The following is a 25,393-nucleotide window of genomic DNA, read 5'->3' as shown; positions in this document are numbered from 1 at the left end:
TCAGATCTGCTATTAAGTTACTGACCTGGGACTCGCCTTGGAAACATGATATCTATACCTGTGTGATATCTGGGAGCTGCCTGCACACAGTGCATTTTAAAATAAGGGTTTCAACTTAAGAAGCCTGTCCTTCAGGCTAACCTGAGTGCTGGAAGGCTTGAAAACCAAGTTTCTCAGGGGTAGAGAGTCCAAGGAACTTGCCAGGGACAGCCCTGCAGAACATCACTGTGGTGGCCTGTCCATCACTTGGCTTGGCACAATACAGGCCTGTCCAAGTACAGAGTGCAAATCAAGCAAAAGGGTGAATGGTAATTCACAGTGGGGATCCCAAAGGATAATTTTACTTTTTCTATTGCATTATCACCAACAGAGACAGCAGGCTTGGGAAAATTTTAACTAGACAGAGAAAATTCATGAGCTTCTGGGGATTCATAAGCTATTATGCTGGAAAGGCTGAAAATGGCACCCTCCAACTCAACACCAGCTTGGGCCTGGATATTCCTTCTCTGAACCTCTAACTTGTCTCTGAAATTGGAATCTGTCCCACCTTCCCATACTTTGTTATATTTGGTTCAAGGAGTATTATGGCCATTGTCTGAAATGGCAGAATTGTGTGATGGCAGTGTTCCCAGGGGACACCTGAAGTTTATCATTTTGTTTAAGTAAAGACCAAAGGGGTGGCAGAGAGAGAAAAAATTAACAGGGCAAATCCTCACCATGGTACAAAGCAGGGAATGGAGCCCATGGAACACAGAAAGCAGCCTTGTAACTGAGGATCCTAAATGCCGAACCCTGTAAAGTAAATGCAGACCAGGCTCAGACTGCTGCCTGCTTTGCTAAGGAAGTGGTGGTGACTAATCCCAGCACTCTCGCTGAAAAGCAAGAACAGTAAGCTGTGCTACAACTTCAGAGTTTCTGGAACAGGTCAGGCTCACGTGGTCATCTAGGGCTGATCCCCAGGTGCAAGGTCTGCAGGCCTCCTTCCAAACTCCACAGACTTGGCCATCTGGTTGAAGAATTTTAGTGTTTCTCCACTTCCTGGTCCTACTTACCCAAACATCATTCTCATATGGCTGTTCTGGGAGTGGACTTTGAAAACCACTTAGAAAAGACTAGGCCAAATTGGATGTTCAGAGATGTGAAGTCCCTCAATTTTCCTCCTCTCTTCAGAGGTTCAATTAGAATAATCCCTTTACTACGCTTCTCCTCACTAACCTAATCTCAAACCTCTGAACTCTAAAGGCAGCTCTTGAAATGTGTTACATCAGGAATTTAAGAGAGGAGGCCAGTTACCCGATGGGCTACCTGTTAAAAGTTTCCATATCTTCTGTTCTGCCTGGAAAAAAAAAAGACTTAAATGTCAGTTATCATTTAGGGTTATGAGTGCATTACATTTTTATTTACATTTAACAAGTCCCTCTCTCTCCCTGTGTTCTGTTCAGTGAATGGCTCACACTTTGCCTTCATGTAGGCTCTGAGTGGGAGGAGGTGGGGTGGTGAAAATCTCATCAGATAGAAAAGCATAACCCAAATCTTTTCAGGTTTCATAATTTTGTTCTTGCTTCTAAAAGGACAGTCATCTCTCATGGCGTGTTATGTGCTTTATATCCTGACTTTCAATTTACAGCTTCTTGGTGTGGGAGGAGAGTGCCAGCACGTGGCACTGCCGAGGAAGACTGGTAGGAGCTGTGGGGCAAGGCCTCCACTTGCCAGTGACACTGTTCACAGTTCCCAGAACTCCTGGGATGAGGTGAGAGTCCTCAGGATGTGGTCTGTGGCAGACACGATGTGAGGAAAGCCTGCCCGCTCCTCCCTGCGCACTGAGTTCTAAAAGGCAAAGAGCATGTGGTAAGGGGCCAGACTGGGGCCCCTGTGTGGCGCCATGGTAAGCGATGCCGCCTGAGTGAGGCCAGGCAGGGGAGGCACACAGGTCCTCCGAATAGGTGAGCAGTGAGTTGGGGTGGAGGGACCGATTCCAATGTAGCCAGGAAGGCTGCAGATCACAACAGTGACTACTGATCTGGCATCAGAGACATGACGCTGTCAAAACCATGATGGCTGAGAGTAGTACCAACATGCTGTGGTTGGAGAATGTGGGTAATCAGCATTTGTTTGCAGAAGAGATGACGCTCTGTGAGTGGCTCAGCCAATAGCTCAGCTCAGCTTCTCTTGGACAATGTCTCCTGTAAAACCTCTGAGGCACTTACATAGCATATTTCTGTGTCCACTCTCTTGCTAGTCTGTTGTACCTGGAAGAAAAAAGTAGAGGAAGTGACACCCTCATTCATAATGGTCACTTCCTTTCATGCGCAGTAGAGAAAAGAACTGATATAGGGGAAATGCTGTTGCTTCTCATCAAATACCTAAGACGGATGAATGAATGAAATAGACCGCCTGGAGCAGGAACATGTCATTCACATCTCATAAATCCCGAGCTTGGTGAGTCCTAGCAGTTCTTCACAACTATCTGCTGCGGAAGATTTAAGAGCGTAATAGACCTCCTCCCTGCCTCTCTCCTGTCTTTCAACATGGATGCATTTGGATCAGGAAGAGACACACAGAGGTCAGCTTGGGACAGTCCCTGGTATCTACCACATGGGCTCCATGAATCTGGCCACCAGAGTGTGAGTAAGTGCCACCGTTGGCAGCCACAGAGCAGGTCTGGTGCCCATTGAGAATATGTGCATTTATCCACATTACTGTAATGAAACCTGGTGCCACGACACTGTAAGAGAGCTATGTAATCAGAGGAGACAATGAAGAAAATCACTTCTGGTATATCTAAAATATATCATAACAAGTGTTGAAATAAATACAAATTAAGATCTCATCAATTAACGATCACTTTGTCATACAGGAGAACTGAAATGAGGGAAATAATGAGCTCTATAAAGGTTTCAAGAAATATATGCTGGAAAAAGCACATTCCATTCTAATCTCTTTAGACAGAAGAGAAATAATGAACTAAAAGACCTACTGGAAAGTTCTTTTAAAAGCCAGCAACTCCACCCTCTGCACCCTGCTCCTGCCCCTAGCTGCTCACAGGGCCGCCACTGCTGATGCCCTGGGGCGCTGCCATGTCTGGCCCTTTCTCACAGTGCTGTCAACTCTCAGAGGTTCTCACACAATGTACCTGCCTCAGCAGCCACAGACATCTGCTCAGGCTACAGTGCACATGGTTGTGTCTGGCCACATGAGTCAGAATTCTACAGTCAAGAGTCTGGAAATCAGAGAGTTGGCAGTGAGGGTCTGTCAGTAAATCAGGAACACACTGCTTACTTCTTAGCCTCAACTAGCAAACTGAGCACAGCAGTGCTTCCCACCTCAATCAGCCCTGGCCTCACCCTGGGCATATCTGAGCAGATAGCCCATTATCTTGTGATAAAATCCTTGTATTTTAATCCAGAATTTTCTTGCTATCAGATTCTTCTGAGTCCACTGTTGGCTGACCACTGACATTATTGGCCTCAAGGGCAGGTTTGGCAATAATATTTTAGGATTCAGTAGTGGCAGCTGATGAGCTATCCAGGAGGGCAAACTGCTTTTATCTCCTTCTCCCTCCTCAGATTTCAAAGGATATGTTAGTGAGAGAGGCAGGAGTCTCAGCCCAGCTCAGAATGGGCAGGACGATGTCCATGGGAAAACCTCGTTGGCCTGGAAGCACCAGCTCAGGGTATTGCTGGGAGCTGCCTGGAGCAGCTGGGGCCCAAAGGCAACCCAAAGAGGACACATACTTCTCTCTATCAGCCTTGTAGGTATGGGCTATTTCTGGCACCAGAGGGTCATCAGGGTTGGGGTCGCAGAGCAGAGAACAGATGGATAAGAGAACTGGAAAGAAAAGAAACAATAAGTCAACTGCAGTCACAAGGCTCCCAGGTCACCCCAGGTCCAGTGAGCCCCTCAAATTGAACTCTCTGTTGACAGAGCAATTATTTTCTCTTCAACATCCCATCAAAATTATTCTAATACCCCAAGAGTCTTGGGGTATCAGAATATAAATGTATTTACTTTGTCCATCTATCAGTTGAACAGCAACTTTACCCTGTGGTGTCCCAGTTCCATCTGCTCTAGGGCACTTCTGGCCTCCCCTTCCTGATCTCAAAAGTCCTTTGGCTCCATGCCATGTACCTTTGTTGTTTGGTCCCAGGGGCCCTGTTCACTATTAAAGAAACCAGAACTCAGAAGATTCTGGTAACCTGTCCAAGGTTAAAGACTTGGAACACCCACCAAATGGGTAAAAATAAGATTCAGAACCAGGTCTGTGTGACTGCCAAGCAAATGCGCACTGCTCTACACTCTCAGTTCTGCTCTGGACCTGTGAGGACACTCCCACCAGGGAGTGGTTGGAGGCTGAGGAAGTGGTGCTGCTGGGATTGTTAGGGTCTAGGCTAAATGCACTGTCAATCCTACCACCCCAAACAAGTATCATCCTTGCCTCAGTGAATCTATCCAAGTCCCGACCACAGTTAAACTATGGTAAACCAGGTACACTATGATTGAGGGATGATTTGTCTTTTTAAAGCTCTTCAACTCTCCTGCTGTTCTGAGCTCAAAGGATGTGTCACAAGAGGGCTAATTTCTTCCTTCCTTCCACATTCAAGTGTCTACTCCTGGCCATTCTGATTTCCTCTCCCTACTTTCTTAGACAGTGTTCTGACCCCCACACCCAAAGGCATGCTAGGCAGTGGGGTGAGGATTCAGCTCAGAGAGGAGCAGGCCCCCAGTGTGGAGTTGTCTCCTGGAGGCCTGAGTACTGGAGTCAGCTCTGCCTCCACGGCATCTGCATCACCACATTGGAGTGGGCAGCTTTCCCTGTAGATTTACCACACAGTCTCAAAGAGCCTGCTCTGGTCAGCTGTCCTGGTGCCTTGTGTTCCCCCCTCTGCTTCCTAAAGCTCTGCCACCTGCATTGCCTCACACTCCACTCTGTTTGTTGGCCTCTGGTACCCTGATTCTCTCAGGTTGCTTTTTTTACCACCTTACTCACTCCACTGACAGGTAACTCACACCCTCTGTGTTCAAGTCTCAGGGTTTGTACAACCATGTTCAGCCTGTCTTAGTTGGCAAGGAGTATCTGCATCCTTTAAGCCCAGTTTAGACTGGTTTCTTCACCCTCACGCAGAGCACAGGCCCTGTGTCCTCTTCACTCAGGGCTGGTTCACAATCCATGTTGCATAACTGAATAAATGAGAGAATGGAGGAGGCACTGTAATATTTGCCTTTCTATTTACTTTTAGATCAAAAGTATAAATAGGATCAATATTTTCTTTTGCACCCGTGTAACAGTCTGGCTGGAGCACCCTGCAGCAACAGATCCAGGTGGACACGGTGGGGGTGGGGAAAGCACCACTTCAGACTCCTCCCCCTCCAGGCTGTGACCACGGGCTAGGACTGTGGCTGCTTCCCCGGAGCGTGAATTTTCTCTCAGGAGTGCAGGGGTAGAAACACTGCTGTGACAGAGATGGGGAGGAGACAGGCACTCACAGCATCAGAGCCTAGTATACACATCTACCTTTTTACCTTTTGACACAGTCAGTGCTGGAGACCACTGGGACCGTAGGATGTCAAGGCAGATGCTGCCGTTGCTGTTGATGTTGGGATGATAAATTTTGGTTGTGAAAACAACCTGCAGAGATGAGAGACCTCAAGTCAGACAGACCACAGGGACATTCTAGATTGTTTATCTGTCTAGAAAATGAACCAAGTAAGGTGGAAATGACCACTACTGGGACATACCTGGCCTTGCACAATCCTGGGTGAGCTGGGCATTATTCCAAACCAGAATGGGATACAGGAAGGGGCACCTGGAGAAAAAGTCCCCCAACCCATTCCCTGCTGGGCTCTTGAACTAGAGCAGGGACTGACACCATCTCCCCCAGAAGAGTGTGCTCTGAGGGCTAACAAAAAGAGCAATGGCCAGGACTCAGAAGCCTTGTTGAATAATGGAGTTCTTAAGCCAGATGATGACTATGTGGGCATCCATTATATGATTATCTACAGTACTTTACATGCCTTGAAACAGTTTATAATAAAACAGGATGGTTTTTTGTTGGCTTCATTTTAAAACAACTCACTTCAGAATATGAGGAGAAAGAAGGCTGTGTATGTGAGGCTCAGCATCTGTTACCAAATGACTTTTTCCAGGAGGGCTTCCACGGTGGCTCAAAGGGTAAAGAATCTGCCTGAAATGCAGGAGACTTCCTGACAGTCCCTGGGTTGGGAAGATCCAGTATACCCACTGCAGGATTTTTGCCTGGAGAACCCCATGGACAGAGGAGTCTGGCAGGCTACAGCCCAGGGACTGTACGGAGTTGGACATGACTGAGCGACTAACACTTTCACTTTTCACTTTTTTCCAGGACGCATCAAACTTCCAAAGTGACTCAGGCACTAAATATTTGCCTTATTCTTTATTATCTCCTGTAGAGAAGATCATGCAACCTTGCCAGATTCCCCCCATAGACCCAGAAAATTCTTGCCCCAAAAGCAATCTTACTTTGTCTTGTTCTCCTGTGGAAAGGAGATTTTTAAAAAGACAGAAACACTTTCTTCTATCGTAGAAGACAACATTTTGGCACACAACTCTCCCTGTTACAGTAAACCCAGCTCACAGGGCTGACTTCAGTCTCTAATAATAGGCGCTGCTTTTGCTTTGTCTTTGGGCAATCAGGAATCCTGAAAATGCCCAACAGACACACAGGATTATATTCTATCTATTTATTTTTAAAAAGATCAGCAGCAACTTATACACTAATGAAGGGTATAAGATGCTACTTTACAAGACGCTGCAGCAAATCTTAACAGGGAAAGGGGAGAGTGGGGGTAGATTCAAGGCCATGAAATGTGCTTTTTCAACCAAACCCCTGAAATAACAGTTATACTTAAAAGAGGTATTTTACTATCTCTCCCCTTGTGCCCAGCACAACCCAGCCTTCTTCGTTAAAAGCTGGCAAAGTCTCCAGAATCTTAACCACATTTAACTCTGATTTAAAATATGGAGGCACCAATGGCCTCTGGTGGCAATGACCAGGGAGAGCTGTGGGCTGGGGAACCCAGAGGGGCTTCTCCTCATTGCTTAGATAGAATGTGCACACAGGGGTGAAAGGTCTGACTTTAACCGAGCCATTAAGGTCAACCACAGGGCAGTAAGACACATCACAAACCCTGAGACAGGGGACCTTGGCACAGATTCAGGACTTCTGTGTAAGTCTTGCTAAAATGCAAAACCTTAGGTCAATCCTGAGAAAACAGCACACAAACCCCAAATAGGCAGGGGAGGGTCTCTGACAATGATCAGTACCTCTCAAGAGCATCAGTGTCATGAAAGACCAGAGGAAATGGAGGCTCTGTTACAGACTGTGGAGATGGAGGAGACAAGACAACAAATACAGTGCAGGGTTCTAGAACATGAGGAAAACTGGTAAAAAAGTAAGGCCATCAGTTTAGCTCTGAGCATGTGGCCAACACTGACTTCCTGGATTTGATACTTGGACTTCAATAAAGTAAGATGTTGACTTCAGGGAAAGCTAAACAAGGCATATGTGGAAAATATGTACTATTTTTTGCAACATTTTTCTAAGTCTAAAATTAATTTAAAATAAAAAGTTACCAAAAAATAGGCTGACACATCTGGGTTCAAGTCCCACCCTCCACTATAAGCTACACCATTTCCAGGAACTAGAGTGCCCATTCAAAGCCTTGGTTTCCTCATTCACAACCAGAACTGACAATTTTATTTAAAAAATAAGAATTAAAATGGATATTGGTATATGAAGCAAAACCCTGGAGGAATGTATACTGTCCCTGTCCTGTCCCTCTTTCAACCTTTGGGGGCTTGAAAGGATAATCAGTAGGGCTATTAGCTGTGATCTTCTCTGGGGATAGGTTTATAAATAGACTGATTTCCATCTGTGTATTAGTTAGATCTCCATATGCTCTAATTTTAAAATAACCCACTTTTATCAATTTTTCAATCAGAAAGATAAAAATGTTAAAAATGATATGAATAACCTACAATCCCTGCTGTGTGACCACATCTGCCGGTGCTGTTGGCTCCATCTTGGAACATGCCACCTGCTTTGCCTTAACAACCAGTCTCTGCCCTACCCAGCCTCTCACCACAGCAGAGCAACTGACTCCACACCGTGGGTCCCCTCGGGGTCATCCTTCCCACCCCCAAACAAAGGTTTGCCCTCCAGTTCCCTGTGACCCTTTCCATGATCAGGGTGATTCCCACTACCACCTTCCCTCACTGTCCTATCCCACTTTGCTACTCTGTGCTTCTCCTCAGCATGGCGTAGCTCTGATACTAAACTTCTCCCGCATGGGACTATGAATCTCATGAAGGCAGGACTCCTCCAGGGGAAGGAAGGAGTGACTTGCCAGGGTCTTAGGCCAGCTTCTCTCCACTGGTGGACATTCAGGGCCATCCTGTGCAATTCAGGATGCTGAGCAGCATTCCTGGCCTCCACTAGATACTAGAAGCAATCCTCTCCCCACCTCCCATCTCAGGCTTTATTACCACAAAAATCTCAGTGTTCCTGGGGCAGGGGCTGAGAAGTCCTGTCCTAGACTGAAAGGGACTGCAGAGAAGGGAGCTGGAGCCTGAGACACATCCTAACTCAGCCACCCCACAAGGAACACCCCTGAAAACATGGCTTCAGTAGGAAGCCCTCACCACACCAGCCCTTGCTCACATGAACAGTGAGTCCTGAAAGCCCAGAGTTCAATTCCTGGCAAGCTGTACTCCTGGTGGTGGATAAGGGGCCCTGGGAAAAGCCCCGGTTGCAGCTTTCTGTACCAGTGACTTCATCACACACTGTTCCTGTCCCCTGTCCTCACCTTTGGGGGCTTGAAAGGATAATCGGTAGGGAAGTGGATGGTCAGGAAGAAAACGCCTCCTTGGTAAGGACTGTCATTCTGGAGGATGAGACACCGAAAGCAGATTAGTACATGTGCAAGAGGCACAACAGGTAAGGCAAGGGCTGCGCTGAGCAGCTGCTACCTACCGGGCCCATGATGGTGGCTTGCCAGTGGAACACTGCAAGACAAAAAAGAGACAGGAATGTGAGCCTCACCAGCAAACACATCTCTCCACCAAAGAGGAGCTGCTCTGTTCAGAGGGTGCTGTTCACACACAAGCCTGCCCTCACTTCTGACACCAACCACCTCTGTAGGGGTTTCTGTAATTTAACTGGACTCCAGACTCATGAAAGATTGTTGTCCTCACAGCTCTGATTTATCACAGTGAAAGGCTGAGGTCAGTGTCAGCTGAGGGAAGAGCTCATGGGGAAAGTTCCAGGCTGAGTCCAAATGTAGACCTTCCCTTGTCCTCTTCCCTGGAGTCCTGCCATTGATGTGTGACAATACACGGAATACTGCCTTACTGGGATGCTCACCCCTGGTTCAGCGTACAGAGCTTTTCCTGGAACTCCATCACGTTAGCAGGATGGATTAATGGACTATTCACATGGCTGATCTATGTCTCCAGTTCCTCTGGCAATGATCCCAAACCTCCACCTTAAACCAGCTGGCTGGTCTGTCTAGTGTGGCCTGCCCCCACCTAACTCACATTGCTGGTTTGGGTCAAGGCCTAAACAGTCCTATCAGGCAGGGTAGTTTAGACATCGCTTTCCTGAGGCTAGGGACAAAGGCCAGATCTTTTAAGGACAAAATTAAATTCTTTACTATCCAGGTGCCAGTAAACTACAATTCAATCTTCTCTCTGCATAGAATTAAGCCTTAGGTAGGCTTTAGCCACTTTCCATGTTACTTTTATAAACCTCTCTTCTCCTTAGTTCTTCACTATTTACTCTGAAGCCTTCTCCAAAGGGTCTCTTCCAGGAGTCAATCACTGCCTGTGGCCCTGGGGCTTCAGTGGCTATTTCCCACCTGTGTCCTCTCACACATCCCCAGGACTAGGTGACAAGCCAAGAGCAGCCCCTCGTATTCTTCCCTCCTAGGCTCCCACCAACCTGGTGGTCAGGCCACGTCCCTGCTTAGAATGTGAGAGCTTTCTCTTTCTCTGCACGTCACGCCTGCTGCCCTCTCTGGAGTCAGGCTACTTTTACTGCTGTACACAGCCCTAGAAAAGCTCCTGTACGCTCAGCAAGACTGGCCTAGAGCAGGCAGATGACTCAGTTCCAAAGCTCCCAGGACACTGTCCAGTCTTTGTGGAAAGTGCCTATATACCCACCTGGGGGGGTGTGCTGAGAACATCTGAGGGATCTGTTATTCTCTAGGGAATTCTGTCTCATGGTTCCATCATGGGTGTGAAATCAGCCCCAATTTTCATACCTGGTCCTGTACTGGGTTTCCTGCCATCTATTCAAATATCTCACAGAGTCTGCCCTTGCCAGCAGACAGGAAATTGCCAAAGCGGGAGGAGGGAAAGGAATTGAAGGGACCAGAGAAGAGGTTTCCCAAGCTCCTACAGGTATCCAAAGATAGTCACAGCAGCCCTTGCCCTTTTTCAAATGTTTCAAGAAATGCTACTGATGGGAACACTTTTATCTACAATGAGGCTGCCTAAGCTAATAAAGTGTCACTTCTTTTTCTTTTGACTGCTTTTATTCCAACTCTTACTAATCATTAGCTGGTAGGTATACATTTTCCTAATCATGGTATAGAATGGAGTTCTTTATTAAACAAATGTTTTTTGATAATTAATATACAGAGAAAGGGAGGAGTAGATAATATGAGTGGTTCCTTCTGGCAAACAGGTGTCCCATTCACTTTAACTCCTGAGGTCTGCTGAGGGGCTGAGCAGAACCCAAAGGCACAGTCAGAACAGAAGCCTCCAAAAGAGACAGGAAGAGAAAAGAAATTGCAGAGGGATTCCAGAAAGGGGCTGTTAACTCACAGGGCAGGCATGAAATGGCCCCAAAAGGTTAGCTAGTTTCCAAGACTGTGCAAACCTCATCTAAACTCAGGTACTGAGTATGGAGAGTGGCTAGACTCTCAGATAAAGATGGCTGCTTGCCAGTACAGGGCTGCAGTGAAGGGTGAGAATGTGTGGTGCAGAGGAACACCAAGGGGTACCTTTAGAAAGTGGAAGCTGAATCATTACCAGTTCAATCTTATCCATAACCCCAGTTTACATTATTTTAAGCAACAGGTAAGAGGGGGAAAATATGTTACTGAGACCTATGACACTTGGAAGGACAACACAGATCAAATAACAAACCGGTGAAGCTACACTTGTTCACCAACTCTGCATATGCAATGGGAATCATTTCTGTTCTGCTCTAAAAAAATTATTTAAACTCTCACATAAAGCTTCTGGAATCCTCCATTTTCAGTAGCTGTCTGCCCATTTTCAGTTCCTCTAAGCATCAGCCCACAGAACATGCAGGAACACACACATATGACTTCTTCCTCACATATGACTACTTCCTCTTTTTTTTCTCATCTCTGTAAAATTTCTCTTTCTTGCATTTTAACACAATAAAAGTTTTTTTTTTTTTTTTAATGTAGCATATGGCTTTCCTGGTGGCTCAGACAGTAAAGAATCTGCCTGCATATGAGAGACCCAGGTTTGATCCCTGGGTCGGGAAGATTCCCTGGAGAAGGGAATGGCTAGCCACTCCAGTATTCTTGCCTGGAGAATTCCATGGGGTTGCAAAGAGTTGGACATGAAAATGTAGCATAAAACATGTCATTTAAGGCATTTTTAAGTGTCACGTCAGTGGCATTAAGTGCATTCACAGTGCAGTGCAACCACCACCATTATCCATTTCTGCAACTTTTCCATCACTCCAAACAGAAATTCTGTACCATGAAATATTTTCCCATTTCTGCTTCCTCTCAGTGTCTACAAACCTCTCTACTCTACTTTCTGTCTCTATATCTGCCTTGTCTAGCTAGATAGTTCATATAAATGGAATCATATAATATCTGCCCTTTTGTTTCTGGCTTATTTTACATGGCATATTTTCTTTTTTTTTTTTTTATAAATATGTAAAATTTTTATGTAACAAATAGGATTTCAAAAAGCCTCAGTGAAATAATGAAAACTAAACTTTGTAAAGTCCGTTGTTACAAATCAGTGAAGTTAAGTCCCATAAGAATTGGAGCCTTAGTCATTCTGAATCAGTATAGCATTTGAAGTATATGATGTTCTTCATTTGGGTATTCATTACCTTCAGGCACGTAATGTAGTTTAGCTACTAATACAGTGTTTCTCAGCAGGCATGCTGTCACACCAGCAACGTCTCTTCCCATGAAAAAGTAATTATCTTCAGGAGCACTTAGGTTTTTAACGTTTTAGTAAATTAAAACATACCATCCTGTACTTCATAAGTTGTAAACAGGGGAGCTTTATTCCAGCAGGTTGATTTATCAAAATTCTGGAACAGTGGGAACAAATCAAGGAGGTTTTTTCACAGGTTTTGTATCAGTCTGCCACTAAAGGAAGTTTAAGACACAGAAATGTAAAATGTTCTTTAAGTAAGCTTATTTATGGTCACAGATTCATAAATGATCACAGATTCATAAAGAAATTATAGTTCAAAAAGTGGTCAGACATAGGGTGGATTTTTTAGTACTGAATTCCTACCACAGGTGTAATATAGGAATTCTAAAAAGACACATTTATTCCTTAAAGGTCTTCATTGCTAAAAGGTCAGTTTAAAAAAAAACAATATTTTTTAAAAACAAAAACAAAAATATTAACTTCTAAACCTGTTCATTCTATAAACTTACGATGTTAAATATTTAGATTTATTCTTCATTGTTTTATGCTGTTGGCCTAAAATAAGTTCATATCTCATATGTGTGAGACCGTTCAATTGATATTTATGAAAAGAACTTGCTGTTTAAATATGAGCAACTTGCCATTTTATAAAATTATTAGTATTTTGTACATTAATTACAAGAATTAATCATGAAGACAAGAAAATAGAACGTAATGCGAGCAGACAGCTTATGACACAGGAGTTCAGGGCAGCTTGACTGGTGGAAGCAAACTGACTGCAGTGCTGATGATGAAGCCCCTGTCACGTGGACTCGGACTCCAGCCCGAGCCAGCTGAGCGCAGCAGCACCGACGGGCGAGGAGAATGTCCCAAGTGCTGACTGCCCACTTGCCCTTCTGGGTTTCAGGCTGAACCAGGGTGTAGGGAGGTCTAGCAGAAGCCCTGGGGTCAAGCCGTCCCACCTCGGCTGGGCCTCACTTGGAAAGTCTCCCACCAGCTCTTCCAAGATGCAAAGTACCAGGCACGAGAGGGAAGAAAGAACTTCCAGTGTCACCAACCAGGTTTGTTTCCTGAACGCTGAGATGCTGAAATTTGCAGCAAAGAGTGTTTGCTCCGGGAGCATGGGGAAAGGTGATGAGGAAAAGCGGTGAAGATGGCTATTCTGCGCATGCGTGACTCCGCTATGGGCCGGAAGTAGTAACAGACCACGTGCTCCCGCTCGCTCAGATAAAGGATGGGCGGTTCCATCCAGTCTTAACCAACTCAGCTCCTAGACACAGCTGAGTCCAAGTTTCTAGAAAACAACTCAGGCAAACATGTTAGCAGCCTCAGGTTCTTAAAATGACCATGCTTAGTGAAGGCAGGTGAAATGGGCTTAACCCACGGCCTCAATGGGACCTACTCTCTATCAGGGAGAAAGCCTTAAACTAAGTCAGAGCCTCTCAGGTGTGTTTGAGGCGGGAGTGGGCAGCCGGGGTCTACATGGCATATTTTCAAGATTCATCCACGTTATTACATATGTCAGAACTTTGTCCATTTTTATTGCTAAATAGTATGCTATTGTATATATATATATGTATATACACACACATATATATCACTTTATTTATTAATTTGTTAATGGGCATGTAATGGGGGATTGTTAATGGGGGATTATAAACAATGGTGAAATGAACACTGATATATGAGTTCTGTTTGAGTACCTGTTTTTAATTCTTTGGTGTCCTTGAAGGGCACCACCCCTCTTTTTACACAGTCTTTCTTTCTTCCGCCTACTTTTCCTTCAGATGCAGCTTTTAGAGCCTTACAGTAAAGGATGAGCATCCCAGAGCCTAAGATGCTCAGAAAGTAGAGGTGAAGTGGGATAGCAGAGTAGATTTGGGATATCCAAGTGTTGGGCGGCAAGGTCTACGGCCAGTCGTCTACAGAGGGCAGCAGGGGGCTGCCCATTGCAGCTCCCTCAGTCTCCCCCTGGGAGGAGAAGTGGGAGAAAAGAACTGTCCCTTCCCTTCGTAGAGGCAAGGAGCTAGCCCCATTCCCCACCCTTCACCAGCCCTCCCGTTCTACCCCCAAGTGCAACAGCAAAAGGTCCTCCATGATTAGCTTCATGACCATTTTTCCAACAATGCCCCAAGTTTTAGTTGGCTTTCCAGATGGCTTTCTTGTGCCCCAGTGGAAGGAGATGGTGATTTCCAGCAACATCTTGACCAGCTGGGCTATGAAGTCAATGCATCTAATGAAAAAGCTACTCATAAGTAAAGGAAGAGAAAGCAACAGTAACAACAGTAGGTTTTCTTAAAACAAAAAACAAAAAAACTGAGGGATGGATAAATTTGGGGGTCTTAATTGCAAGGCTCATGGGATCTGGAGCCCTGAAGGGTACTTACAATCATCTCCCACAGGTCCTGCAGAGCACTGGGCAGGGGGGTCCCTCTGCAAGTCAGTTAATTCCTGGAACACAAAATAGTGAGCTCAGAGCTGGGGTGTGAACTGGGGATACTGCTCTACACCCCACACGTTTTGGCCAGAAGTACATTCTCCTAGTGGGAGGGGGCTTCCAGACTTCAGCAGGCGGTGAGACTGGCTAATGAAAACAAGTGATCTGCAATACCCTTGAAAACAAGGGTCTGCTCATGGCTGTGAAGATACGTGTGAAAAATGTATTACCATTTCCAATTAATAAGCTAGAAAATTGAGAGGTAAAGAGGTTAAGTTACTTACCCAAGGTCATAGCACCGAAAGGGGGCAGTGCCCCAACACCACTCAGGTGGAGAAGAGCAGGGGCTGGGCTTTAGCTCTGAGCTCCTGAATGGAAGCACTCAGCCCAGAGGAAGTGCCCAGTCAAGGACAGGTCTCCTGTATTTCAATCTTTCTGCCCCACAACTGCCCTACTCACTACTGGTTGTATGGGAGTCCTAAGCCTCCAAGTGGGAGATGAAGGACATGTGAGCCAGTCTAGCACAGCTATACTATGTACCAATGGGGGGAAATAGGAATTACATTATAACTGGATTCCCTAAATGGGATACAACTTGTGGACACAACCCCCAAAAGTTATCCTAGCCCAGCATGAGCCTCAAGGTCTAAGATTTTGGACAGTGACTTAAAAACTATAGTTTGCATGAACTAGGATGTTTCCTAACACTCCTTACTCTCCCTAGGTTCCAGATCTGGGTAAACTTCTTGTGGTCTCCAGAGGGGTTCGAAAGAGAAGGAATGAAGCACAAGTAATGGTCCATCAGGTTGCAGGGCAACTCCTCAGAGGATGGCAAACCCCAGGGTCTAGGGCATTATGTATGAAGTTTAAACCTAGCTGATCACATTCCTCCTTACCTGAACAATGCTTGAAACTGAGCTCATCCACAAAGAACCTCCTGATCCCACCTTGTAATCTCTGGGCATGCTGATCATTCTAATAATGCCTGCCTCTCTGGCCGTTCTGTACTTATCCCATCTACACACAAATACAATTGGCCACAGTGGGAATATTTATTTTACAGAAGCCAGCAAGTACCACAAGTCAGGGCCAAGTTTTATTCCAGAGGGGGGTTGGTTTTTAAACACCTACTAGTATACAACTGGTCAGCTCTTAGCTGCTGCTGCTGCTAAGTCGCTTTAGTCATGTCTGACTCTGTCCGACCCCATAGACAGCAGCCTACCAGGCTCCCCCGTCCCTGGGATTCTCCAGGCAAGAACACTGGAGTTGTTTGCCATGTCCCTCTCCAAGGCATGAAAGTGAAAAGTGAAAGTGAAGTCGCTCAGTCATGTCCGACTCTTAGCGACCTCATGGACTGCAGCCTACCAGGCTCCTCCGTCCATGGGATTTTCCAGGCAAGAGTACTGGAGTGGGCTGCCATTGCCTTCTCTGTCTTAGCTAGTATCTAATGTATCTAAATAGGTTACTCTTGATAAGCACGAAGTACCCAGTGTTACTAGTTGTCACAATAGAAATGAGCTTGGGGAAAAACTAATGTCAGGTGAGGGGACCAGAGGACATGCTCAGAAATGCAGCATGCCTACAGAACGCTCCACAGAACAGTCCCTTGCCTGTTTACCTCTGCTTTGCGCTTCCACACCTCTACAACCACTCTGTAGGGGACTATTTATACTCCCTGCAATGCTGTATGAATGAATGAGCTCTGTGATGAGGCTGAGAGATCACATGAGCAACTGGGGGCAGGAAAGCTAGCTGCTGCTGCTAAGTTGCTTGTCATGTCCGACTCTGTGTGACCCCACAGATGGCAGCCCACCAGGCTTCCCCGTCCCTGGGATTCTCCAAGCAAGAACACTGGAGTGGGTTTCCATTTCCTTCTCCAATGCATGAAAGTGAAAAGTGAAAGTGAAGGTGCTCAGTTTTGTCCGACTCTTTGCGACCCCATGGACTGCAGCCTACCAGGCTCTTCCGTCCATGGGATTTTCCAGGCAAGAGTATCTGACCAATTCCCCCCAACTCACCAGATTTCTCCATACCTCCAGGCACCTACATGGGGTGTTTCCTGTCCCTAGAAGGTAAATACCTTGTAAAGGGTGTGGTGAATGGTTACTAAGAGCTGATGATTCCTGAAGGCCCAGAAGTGGGTCTCAACTGACAGAGACTCTAACTAGCACCAATGAGTTTCAAATGCTAATTGGCATTTCAAGGAAGAACAATGTGAGTTGAAAGAAACTAGTCTACCAATATATTGCATTCCTATGCTTTCCCAACAGAGGCCAGAAGACCCAGGTCTGAGTTCCAGCTCTGTCACTGGGAAAACAACTTTGACCTCTTTGGACCTCAGTATAAATTATCTGTTGAGTTGTAATTACATTTGTCTACCAACTGGCCAGTACTAATATTTCGCTATAATTTTGTAATGTTTATAATGTACACAAATGTAGCTGGTAAAAAATCAAGGATGACAGTGTATAGAGGATTCAGTTATTAGCATTATAATAAGAATGAGGACTGTATAGAGATACCTAGTACTGGAAGAGTACAGAAGAAACTAAGGACACTAATCACACCTTGGGAGAGGAACTGGGTGGCTGCGGACAGGAGTGGATGGGAGAGTTTTCCCTGTAGATTCTTTTGCATTTTTTGAATTTTGAACCATGGGAATTTATTACCTAAATGATAAATGCATAAATATTTCATAAATTGTAAAGGACTAAGAAGGTTAACATTGTGTAATACTTATTGTTATAAGTAACACTGATGATAAGTGAGTCTTGAAAAGGAAAAAGGTTAAAGTAGAGTGGATTAACAGAGGAAAATAGTGAAGCAAACATAGTACACACTCATTTCTTTTACTGTGCTGTACTCAATTCAAGATTTCATTCAATGAAAGACACAATCTTATAGGCAACTAAGAAAGAAAACACACTGGCAATTAAACTAAGACCAAATGCATTCTTTTCTTTTCATTTTTTAATTGGATAGTCTTTTATTCTCGTGTTGTCAGAATTTTTACATATTCTGGATATATATCCCTTTTCAGATATAATATTTGAGAAATACTTTCCTCCATTCTGTGTTTTGTATTATTGCTATCTTTAAATTTTTAAGTATAGTTGATTTACAGTGCTGTGTTATTTTCAGGTGTACACCAAAGTGATTCAGTTTTATAATTTTTTTTTTCTTTTTCAGATGCTTTTCCATTATAGGTTATTGCAAGACATTGAATATAGTTCCCTGGGTTATACAGTAGGTCCTTGTGTATTTTATACTGTGTATCTGTTAAACCCAAACTCCTAACTTATCACCCCCTCTTCCCCTTTGGTAACCATAAGTTTGTTTTCTATGTCTGATTTCTACTTTGTAAATCAGTTCATTTTTGTATAATTAAAAAAAAAAACTCCACATATAAGTGATATCCTACGAGATTCTTTACTCTTAAAATTTTAATTTTAATTTGAAACTAAGCTTTAAGTCAAAGCTATGGTTTTTCCAGTAGTCATGTGTGGATGTGAGAGCTGAGCACGGATGAATTCATGCTTTTGAAATGTGGTGCTGGATAAGATTCTTGAGAGTCCCTTGAAATATAAGGAGATCAAACCAGTCAATCCTTTAAATCAACCCTGAATTTTCATTGGAAGGACTAATGCTGAAGCTCCAATACTTCAGCTACTTGCTGAGAAGAGCTGACTCACTGGAAAAAATCTTGATGCTGGGAAAGACTGAGGGCAGATGGACAAAAAGGCAACAGAGGATGATGAGATGGTTGAATAGCATCATTGACTCAATGCACATGAGTTTGAGCAACTCCAGGAGACAGTGAAGGACAGGGAAGCTTGGCATGCTACAGTTCATGGGGTTGCAAAGAGGCAGACACAACTTACTGACTAAACAACAACAACAAAAAGCTTACTTGGGCATATGTTTTCATTTTAAAATCATTCATGTATAGCAAAAAAGGAGTAGAAAACAACTGAAATAAATAAATGGGCTCTCCTCGTTTAGAGTCTATACTAACCCGGGGTCACGGGTATCCTCACAGTCATTTCCTGTGCCTTCCAGGCAATGGTGATGTGGCAATTCTTAAACAGTCCTCCATGAACGTTTCTAGAGTTTTCTTACAGAAAGGCCCACAATACACAATCTTTTGCACAAACTTCAGCAAATATAGGTGAGTCAGCCTCACTGACTAGACGGTACACAGTATCTTCCTTTCTGTGGTCTATGAAACATTTGGTTAGCTTGCCATGGAAATAAAGAACTGCAGTCCCTTTTCCAGCAATGTTTATTCCATTAATATAAAATTTATTCCTCACTGTTCTGTTTCTGTGCCTGTGTTCACAAAAGCTTTAATCTTCAGCATTAAATCAAAATATCTTTTCGGAGACATTTTCAAAGCAATTAAACAACACATCAACAATGCACTTAACCTCAATATACACTGCTGTGACATGGCTTTCACACAGTGACAGTTATACTGCCAGTGATTTTAAGCAGCATCCCAATTTCAAAGGTGTGAAAATGTAAAAAACTGTTCATCTTAGAGTAGATGTAAATATGGTATTATCTATACTTTCCTGGTTTTGCAAGTTATCTCTAAAGAACAATTAATATTTATAGTCAGACCATTACATCTACCACTGTGGACAAGAATCCCTTAGAAAAAATGCAGTAGCCCTCATAGTTAACAAAAGAGCCTGAAATGCAGTACCTGGGTGCAATCTCAAAAACGACAGAATGATCTCTGTTTGTTTCCAAGCCAAATCACTCCAAGTCTATGCCCCAATCACTAATGCCGAAGAAGATGAAGCTGAACAGTTCTATAGAGACCTCTAAGACTTTCTAGAGCTAACAGCAAAAAAAAAAAAAAAAAGATGTCCTTTTCATCATAGAGGAAGTGAAGTGAAGTGAAGTTGCTCAGTCGTGCTCAACTCTTTGTGACCCCATGGACTGTAACTTACAAGGCTCCTCTGCCCATGGAATTTTCCAGGCAAGAGTACTGGAGTGGGTTGCCATTTCCTTCTCCAGGGGATCTTCCCGACCCAGGCATTGAACCCAGGTCTCCCACGTTGCAGGCAGATGCTTTACCGTCTGAGCCACCAGGGAAGCCTCCATCACAGAGGACTAGAATGCAAAAGCAAGAAGTCAAGAGTAACAGGCAAGTTTGGCCTTGGAGTACAAAATGAAACAGGGCAAAGGCTAACAGAGTTCTGCCAAGAGAACACATTGGTCATAGCAAATACCCTCTTCCAACAACACAAGAGAAGACTCTACACATGGTCATCACCAGATGGTCAATACCAAAAGCAGATTGATTATATTCTTTGCAGCTGAAGATGGAGAAGTTCTATACAGTCAGCAAAAACAAGACTGGGAGCTGACTGTGGCTCAGATCATGAACTCTTTATTGCCAAATTCACATTTAAATTGAAGAATGTATGGAAAATCACTAGACCATTCAGGTACAACCTAAATCAAATCGCTTATGACTATACAGTGGAAGTGAGGAATAGATTTGAGGGACTAGATCTGATAGATAGAGTGCCTGAAGAACTATGGGCGGAGGTTTTGTGACATTGTACAGGAGGCAGTGGTCAAAATCATCCCCAATAAAAATGCAAAAAGGCAAAATGGTTGTCTGAGGATGCCTTACAAATAGCTGAGAAAAGAAGAGTAGTGAAAGGAAAAGGAAAGATATATTATTAATCTGAATGCTGAGTTTCAAAGAATAGAAAAGAGAGATAAGAAAGCCTTTCTCAGTGATCAGTGCAAAGAAATAGAGGAAAACAATAGAATGGGAAAGACTAGAGATCTCTTCAAGAGAATCAGAGATATCAAGGGAACATTTCATGCAAAGATGGGCTCAATAAAGGACAGAAATGGTATGGACCTAACAGAAGCAGAAGAGATTAAGAAGAGGTGGCAGAAATACACAGAGAACTATACACAAAAGATGTTAGAGCCAGATCACCAAAATGGTGTGATCACTCACCTAGAGCCAGACATCCTGGAATGTGAAGTCAAGTGGCTCTTAGGAAGCATCACTCTGAACAAAGCTAGCGGAGGTGATGGAATTCCAGCTGAGCTATTTCAAATCTTAAAAGATGATGCTGTGAAAGTGCTGCACTCAATATGCCAGCAAATTTGGAAAACTCAGCAGTTGCCACAAGACTGGAAAATGTTAGTTTTCATTCCAATCCCTAAGGCAATGCCAAAGAATGTTCAAACTACCACACAATTGCACTCATCTCACATGCCAGCAAATTAATGCTCAAAGTTCTCCAAGCCAGGCTTCAACAGTACATGAACTGAGAACTTCCAGATGTTCAAGCTGCATTTTAAAAAGGCAGAGGAACCAGAGGACAAATTGCCAACATCGGTTCGATCATTGAAAAAGCAAAAGAGTTCCAGCAAAACATCTATTTCCACTTTATTGACTATGCCAAAGCCTTTGACTGTGTGAAAGTGAAGTCGCTTAGTCGTGCCCGACTCTTTGTGAACCCATGGATAGTAGCCTGCACCAAGCTCCTCCGTCCATGGGATTTTCAAGCCAAGAGTACTGGAGTGGGTTGCAATTTTCTTCTCCAGGGAATCTTCCCAACCCAGGGATGGAACCCAGGTCTCTCACATTGTAGACACACACTTTACCATCTGAGCCACCAGGGATCACAACAAACTGTGGAACATTCTTAAAAAGATGGGGATACCAGACCACCTTACCTGACTTCTGAGAAATCTGTATGCAGGTTAAGAAGCAACAGTTAGAACCAAACATGGAACAATGGACTGGTTCCGAATTGGGTAAGGAGTACAAGGCTGTATATTGTCACCTTGCTTATTTAACTCACATGCAGAGTACATCATGCGAAATACTGGGCTGGATAAAGCATAAGCTGGAATCAAGATTGCCAGGAGAAAAAAAAAACTGCCAGGAGAAATATCAATAACCTCAGATATGCAGATAACACCACCCTTATGGCAGAAAGTGAAGAACTAAAGAGCCTCTTGATTAAGGGGAATGAGGGGAGTGAAAAAGTTGGCTTAAAGCTCAACATTCAGAAAACAAGATCACTTCATGGCAAATAGATGGAGAAACAATGGAAGCAGTGACAGACTTCATTTTCTTGGGCTCCAAAATCACTGCAGATGGTGACTGCAGCCATGAAATTAAAAGATACTTGCTCCTTGGAAGAAAAGCTATGACAAACCTAGATAGCATATTTTAAGGCAGCTTTTCACTCGCCTCTTTCACTTTCATCAAAAGGCTCTTTAGTTCCTCTTCACTTTCTCATAGTTCTCCTTTTTACAAATCTTATCAGTCTGTATGTTCAGACATGGAAGTTCAAACCTACACCCTTATCTCCCTCACCCTACTCCCTGCCTTCAAAATGTTTGATTTCCAACACAGGCAATAACACTGCCATCTAATCAGTTATCCATGTTGTGCATCGCCCTCTCTCACTTTCACCACATACTCTTTTTCAAGTTCTGTCGATTGTACCCTTTGCATGTCATCCAAGCACAGTTCCTGTCTTGGCATCTGCTCCACGGTCAGTCACTTGGGCGACAGCTTCACTGGACGTTCACAGTGGCCTCAGTTCCCTCTCTGGCCACCCCAGGCTACAGCAGAGCCAGAAGCCTCTTTTCACGACAGAGATTTGAGCATATCATTCACCTGTCTCAAAGTCCTAGGATAACAGATGACCTCTTTCAGAGACTAATTTGCTAAACACATTTTTAGGAGAGCTGTTTATTAAAAATGAGCCTTATCCTTAGCATCCCCTTGATGCTTTTGAATCGTGCTACTAGAGAAGACTCTTGAGAGTCCCTTGGACTGCAAGGACATCAAACCAAACCAGTCAATTCTAAAGGAAATCAACCCTGAATATTCATTGATAGTATTGATGCTGAAGCTCCAATACTTTGGCCACTTGATGTGAAGAGCCAACTCATTGGAAAAGACCCTGATGTTGGGAAAGACTGAAGGCAAAAGGAGAAGGGGACAGCAGAGAAAGAGATGGTTAGACAGCATCACTGACTCAATGGACATGAATTTGAGCAAACTCTGGGAGATAGTGGAAGACAGAGGAGCCTGGTGTGCTGCAGTCCGTGGGATGCAAAGTCAGACAGCACTTAGCGACTGAACAACAACATCATATTCTTAAGAGATCCTGCAATCCCACCTCAGGCAATCAAACCTAAGCTCACCATGTTGCTTTTAGTCGCTAAGTCACAGCCGACTCTCGGGACCCCATGGACTATATCCCGCCAGGCTTCTCTGTTCCTGGGATTTTCCAGGCAAGAATACTGGAGTGGGTTGCCATTTCCTTCTCCAGGGGATCTTCCTAACACAGGGATCGAACTAGAGTCTCCTGCATTGACCAAATTCACCATACAATGATGCTTATCACAGAATTATTTACTTCCTATTAAATTTAGAATGTCAGTGGTCGTTGATTCATACTGAGCGCTTGATATATTCCACGTATGTACTAAACATGTATCATCTAAGCCTAAAAAAAGAAAAAAAAAACCAACTTATAAAAACAGGAGGACACGGAGGCTGGGAATGATTAAGTTCCTTGCCTTCTGACATACATTTCCATGTGTTTATTCACTACAGGTAATGATTAACTAAATTAATGGTCATATACTTTTGGAAAGCTGACGTTAAAAACTACAGTTATGAATACTATTTAACAACATGAAAAATGCCTACGTTTAATGCTATGTGAAACAGAGGGATGCAAAGTGTAATTTTTTTTTTAAGAAAAGGGAAAAGACTGATGGTAGATATACTACGATGTAAACAAATAATATAGCATAGCTGAAAATACTTTTTCTTCCTCCTATTGTGCATTCTCCAAATTCTAGTTAATATATTAAATGTCCATAAGGACTCCCAATTACCTACAAGATAAAAAAGTTATCTTAGCACTGCCCCTGATACCCCCACCCTAGTCCTGCCCACCCACTCCCATCCCCTCTTCCAGCGGCACGTAAACCTGTCATGCTCTCCCCACTCCAAGCCCAGCCACGGCATCTCTCCAAGACCGCGAACCCCCTTGTTCCTTTTCTGCATTTGTAGAGGTTCGTACTCATCCCTTAGAATCCAGCTCCAGCCTCGACTCCTCTGACCAGCCCTCCAGACACCCCCACAAGGGCATGCCCTCCTTCCTCTGAGGCCAGGCGCTACCTCTCCGCCCAGGCGCCCGGAACACAGCGTCCAAGGTGCAGGGAGCCCGCACCTTGCCACAGATGCCGAGATGGGAGGCGAGGGAGAGGTGTGGAACGCTAACCATCCGTGGCTCCGCCCGGGGCCCCGCCCCGTCCCGCGCGACGCTAACCCCACGTGATGCCGCCCCGCCCCCGCGCGCTGCGCGGTACCCTTTTAAGGGCGCGCGGGCGGCGGTTCCGCCTCCCTCCCTGGCAGGTGTTGCCGTTCTCTGCTCTGTCTGAGCTGCCGTTCGTTTGGCGGCCGTGGCGTCCCGACCCGGGAGTCAATGCTTCGGACTCGCAAGGAGCCCTCAGGCGGAAGGACTTCTTACCTTCTGGATCCTCTTCAGCGCCATCTTACCCCCGCTGCTGGGGACGGGGGCGCCTGGCCCGGGGCTGCCAGAGGCGGCCCGCTGCCGGCTCGGCCGCCGCGCAGCGCTGCAAGCTGGGAACGGCCGCTTGTGCGCTTGCGCGCCGCGGGGCACTGTGGGTAGGCGCTCCGCGTGTGGCAGGTACCGGCGCGGGAAAGCAGAGCGGGCCTGGCCTGGAGAAACTGCCATGTCGGCTGTTGCCTTTCCTCTGCTTTACGTCGCCCCGCCACCTTACCTCCGGGTTGGCGAGGGCCTGGGGAGGCCTGCGGAGAGGGGCATTGGTTGGTTTAACACAGGACATGCCCAGGTCGTGCGCCTTTAGCTTTCGGCTGTGTTTCATCCCAGGCTTTCATATATTCCTGTACATAGTGGTTCTTAGTGGTTCTGCTTTGAACTTATTCATACCCTTTCATTTGTTATATGTCAAATATGTTACAGTTCTTTCCATAGAAATACATGTAGTAGAGCTCTATATGCAGTGGACCTGGAGGTGTGCATTTTCAGTAATCTTTCAGTCTTTTTTGATGGACAGCCAGGGTTGAGAACCACAGCCTCAAAAGTGTGCATATCCAAACTTAAACTGTGTCTTTTTCCTCCTTAAAACCTGACAGGCATCTTGGTCAGAGTTCAGGATTAGGAACAATTAATATGTGTCGTAAAGTCAGTTTAATGAATTGCAGCTCATCTAGGGTGCCAGCAATAGGGCTTGGAGCGGGGCATGTGTTCCTAGCCAGACTGAGGCAGGGTCCTGGCAGTGAGAGCACCAAATCCTAACCACTAGACATGTGGACAGTGACAAAAGCCCTGGCTCTTTGGCTTTGCAGAGAATGCCCCAAAGAAGGAAAGTAGTGAAGCAAATAAAGGATTTAATAGGAAAAAGAATACAGGACTTACTGAGAGTGAGTCGCTGAGTCACACCCTCAAGGTAGTTAGAATTACCTTTATGGGGCATTTCTTCTGGGTTTCCTTTGGCCAATCACTTCGATTCTCCTATTTCACAGCCCGTATTTGGTATATCTCAGGATCCACCCACATGTGCACATGCATCTCTTGGCCAAGATGGATTCTACTGTAAAGGCCAGGTGGTAGAACAGCTCTTGACATCACTCCCACTTTGACTTCTAAGGAGCCTTTCTGTGCATATGTGGTCTGGAAAGTCTCCTGACTTTTGAGAAATAT

At 44.8% G+C, this 25,393-nt stretch overlaps 1 protein-coding gene across 1 annotated transcript; it reads right to left on the bottom strand.

The window, feature by feature from the left end:
* Positions 1–722: 722 nt before the first annotated feature.
* Positions 723–24,259, bottom strand: UBE2D4 (ubiquitin conjugating enzyme E2 D4). The gene is made up of 9 exons (XM_068981913.1): positions 24,176–24,259; positions 14,581–14,644; positions 9,009–9,040; positions 8,842–8,919; positions 5,521–5,626; positions 3,735–3,828; positions 2,208–2,249; positions 1,306–1,336; positions 723–792 (listed from the first exon to the last, which is right to left on the bottom strand). Exons 1-8 carry the CDS (start codon positions 24,197–24,199, stop codon positions 1,309–1,311), a joined length of 468 nt encoding a protein of 155 aa, XP_068838014.1. The 5' UTR covers positions 24,200–24,259; the 3' UTR covers positions 723–792; positions 1,306–1,308.
* Between the last annotated feature and the right edge of the window lie 1,134 nt (positions 24,260–25,393).

Source organism: Capricornis sumatraensis, chromosome 10 (assembly GCF_032405125.1).
Source record: "Capricornis sumatraensis isolate serow.1 chromosome 10, serow.2, whole genome shotgun sequence".
In the NCBI taxonomy this organism is placed as follows: Eukaryota; Metazoa; Chordata; class Mammalia; order Artiodactyla; family Bovidae; genus Capricornis; species Capricornis sumatraensis.
This window is presented reverse-complemented; position numbering and strand designations above follow the sequence as displayed.

What these genes read in the sequence shown, in the direction of transcription:
- UBE2D4 (XM_068981913.1), bottom strand. Translation starts at nt 24,199, where the DNA reads ATGGCGCTGAAGAGGATCCAGAAG. An exon ending in AAGCCACCATCATGGGCCCG is followed by an intron (nt 8,920 to 9,008) that starts GTAGGTAGCAGC and finishes CTCATCCTCCAG; the next exon opens with AATGACAGTCCTTACCAAGG. An exon ending in ATCCTTTCAAGCCCCCAAAG is followed by an intron (nt 5,627 to 8,841) that starts GTGAGGACAGGG and finishes TCATCTCTGCAG; the next exon opens with GTTGTTTTCACAACCAAAAT.